Here is a 3,823-nt window from a genome sequence, read left to right as displayed (position 1 = left end):
TACTCGTAATTTTTAAGACGGAATTTGCTGCTCTTTTTTCGCTTTGGAATTAAGATGGCAACGATGACCACGACGACGATGAGGATCAACAGGAGTAATACACCACCAGCAGAACTACCAATGATGATGTAATCCTTGTCTGCGAAATCCGTAGAGTTGTGTAGACAAATTCCCTTACTGTAATTCAAGTAATTTGGACACTGGCACAGACTGTTTTTGCAATACTGTTGATTGATCTTTTTGATCGAATAACTTTGGTCGTCGTATAGATAGTTGTAGTGAGGGCCAAACAACCCACCCACCCACACACTGTTTTTAGAAAGACACGCGGAATAGCCCATATATGCATTCTGATGATTGCCATATAAATGGAGGATTTCCCTGAATCGCACGACTTCACTTGAATCCAAAACAGCGTCGAAAATTACATACGCGCCACCACAATAAGACAGATCGTCTGTACTATACCCTGGTGTGCCGAAGAGAATAATCTGTCCGTAGGAATAAATGTTCTCAAATGGTGTTTTATCGAGTGGTTTAAGGAAGTCGATTTCATTTTCGCGATAAAACGGGACAATAAGAGTCGAATAAGTTTCGTAGTTTGACTTCTTGTCGAAGACATAGACTATATTTTCATCGGAGACTGGGACATACACACTGTCGTCTCTTGTTATTTTAATTGGGTCATATATAAACGTCTCTGAGTGGTAAGCGTCGGGCACTGATATGTTTTTGTAGAGTTCAACGTGCCCATACGAGTAATATTCATCTTCGGTTAGATAGTACCGGTAAACTTCAACTTCTTTTTGTCGCTTCATTGCGATAAAACTAGAACCTGCATTTAAATAAGTTCCACATTTATAATTAGTTTGGATTTTTTGAGTTAACGTCTCGATTTTTATACCTGCTAATTTCCCGTTTAAACAGGTAAAAAGAGTGTCAAATTCCTTTGTGTTATCGACAGTGTAATGGTGAAATGTCATTGGTGCTAATTCGTCAAACTGCCCGTCTAAGACTGAGTCCAACGTAACGGCTGGAGGGTCTGAGACTATGTCTATAAGTCGCAGTTCTTTGTCGTGTAACAACCAGACTGTTTCCCTCATGTCAATAATCTGAACGCGTTTGACTTCTGACACATTGAAGATAAAAGTCCTGTTTTGAACGATTGATAAACTGGACTCGAAGGTCAAGTAACTCTTGTCGTCTCTTTTAAAAAAGACTGGAAGGTTTCTTCGTTGTTCATTGTACTCGTTGTACCCGATGTAAATAAAAAAGTCTGAAAGTGTTTCATTAACACTGGAAAAGTCGACCTGTACGAGCCTTGCTAAAGTTAAAGACACCACACATAAGATGATGAACATCTGTTTAATTGTTCTATATTGAAACTATAAATCAAACAGAGTCTATTCTGCACTTGTTGATAGAGACGTTGATATTCTATTATAATCAAATTATTCCGTCTTGGTCTTGGAAATATAATAATATAACCATAATCACACATTTAAAAATATTTGGTGCGGATTTGTATCTTTCTTTTGTTCATAAAGCGCTTTAAAAACAAACAAATGCGATCTGTTTGTCGGGACTTTTCGATCTTTTCATCGTCTTTAGTTTTTTTAACTGTTCTTTTTTGTTTGTTTATAGTATATTATACTATTATATATAGCTCAAAAACAAACTGAAGAGTGTTTCGTAGTGGTAAATCAGATAAAAATGAAATCTAAAATTTATTACAAATCAATTTAAAATTAATTATACACATCGACTTTTTTTGTCGAGTTGAAGTTAACATAATGGTTAAAAAATACAAACTTTTGTAAAAATATGTATTGTTGATTTTAATTGTGTTTTTGTTTTTATTAATTGACGAAAAAATAGTTCAAACCAATAATGTTAGATTATTTTTTTAAAACTTTTTATTAAAAAACAACTATGATATATCAACATATTATTAATAAAAATAACATTAAAATCAATTATTTAACATTGTATTTAATAGTTGTTTGTATTATATATATATTAAAATAATACAATTAATGTTATTGATTATACAAATCAGTACTAAACCCCAATAGTTATCTAAAAACCCCTCATGTCGTCAATTGATTGGTTAAAACCAGAAAAAAATATTTTATATTTAGAAACAACATTTTCAGATAACGATTGTAAGTCAACTCCACAAACGCGTTCTTTAAACTTGTTCTCCGGCGTCACTTCTTACAATTTTACACGAGACGCGATTTGTTATGATCATGTATTGAACAGTTATAAACAAATGTATTTTTTTATAGTTTTTAATTTTATGTTTTTGTTTTTGTTATACAACATTTCTTATTGTCCAATTTTTTATCGTACTTCTTCGGGATAACGTCGTAATTGATTTACTTTAAGGCTTGAGGTGTTTAAGACAATTTGATGGGTTTTACCATACTTGTATAACAATAATTATTAAAAACAGTCTAGAAACCTTTTATATTTCAAAAATAGGATATTTTTTTGTTATTCAGTTTTGTTTTTCAATTATATTTATTTAATTAAAATCTTAATTTTTAACCCTTCAAAGACAGAAAAAACCAAAATTTGAAAAAAACCCAAATTCTTAGTGAATTTTAATGTGACCTTTTTTCTTTATTTTTTTCAAAAAAGCTAGACACCTTGGTACGACGGCTATAGTAAAATTTTATGGTAAATTTTTATAAATTATAGTAAGAAAAGTAATTTTTTTGTTGAAGTGGGGATGAACAAAAATTTACTTTTTGCTTGATTTTTTCAGAAACAAGTCACAGTTCAAAAAAAGTCAGATCAAAAATTTATTGAGATGACGACAACTTATTTTTATTAGAGAATTAACTATAAAATATAACAAAGACCAAACTGTAACGTAAAACATACTGGTCTGACATATTCAAAATCAATTACATCATAAAATAACAAAGAAAAAATAATCAATCATAGACTTTGAGGTGTCTTGAAATTTCAATATGCAATTGATCTCAAAAAATAACATTTAAACTACGGGAAATTGATTTTAATATCTTATGTGCATATACATAAGCCACAAGTCGGAACCTAAAATTGTTGTAAACTGTGATATTTTCTTAATTTTAGTATTTTTTAAAGTTTTAGTTTGATTGACATGTTTACACACTAAAAAGTTTCCACGTTTTAAATTAGGCTGTTTTCAAATGAAAAGTGTAGCAATAAACAGTATAACAATACACACCAACTGTTGTTATTAAATTATTGAAAATTATTATTAAATAGGTGTCTCTATTCAATTTTATCATTAATGTTGTTGTGTTAATAAAAAAACACGTTTACTATTGTGTGTTGTAATACAAAAAACAATGAAACGAAAGTTTTAAAAACAATTAAAAATTTTATCTTTTTTTTGTGATTTAAAAAACTGTTGAATGAAAATAGTGAACATCGACTTAGTTACACAATTAAATTAATAACAATTCTGTATATTTGATTTTTCTTTGTTTCAACAAAACGTCACATGAATTATATGTATGTTGCAATCAATGTTTATGAATAAAAATGTCACTAACAATCATTTTCAACTGGAAATTACATTCAACAATTATATTTGTAATAATATCATTGTTTTTTGTTGTTTATATTTAAAAGTTTAACAATGTTAATAAATATGTTATGTGAATAATTAAAAACGCCACTTGTTTAAGTTTGAAAAGAGATTCTAATTTAAATGTGTTTTTTGTTTTTAATTGAGAAGTAACCTAAATATCTTATAGTTAGTTAACCATATACCCTGTTAAGTAACTGAACTATAGTTGACTTACAAACTATATTTTAACTA

At 29.2% G+C, this 3,823-nt stretch overlaps 1 protein-coding gene across 1 annotated transcript; it reads right to left on the bottom strand.

Annotated features, from left to right (window-relative positions):
• Window positions 1–2: 2 nt before the first annotated feature.
• On the bottom strand, window positions 3–1,361 carry EIN_496330 (tyrosine kinase, putative; the record flags this gene model as incomplete). Its single annotated transcript, XM_004253841.1, has 1 exon — window positions 3–1,361. A coding segment is annotated over one exon (1,359 nt), but the record flags the coding sequence as incomplete, so codon positions are not given.
• Between the last annotated feature and the right edge of the window lie 2,462 nt (window positions 1,362–3,823).

Source organism: Entamoeba invadens, assembly GCF_000330505.1.
Source record: "Entamoeba invadens IP1 unplaced genomic scaffold scaff_1105074726297, whole genome shotgun sequence".
In the NCBI taxonomy this organism is placed as follows: Eukaryota; Evosea; order Mastigamoebida; family Endamoebidae; genus Entamoeba; species Entamoeba invadens.
This window is presented reverse-complemented; position numbering and strand designations above follow the sequence as displayed.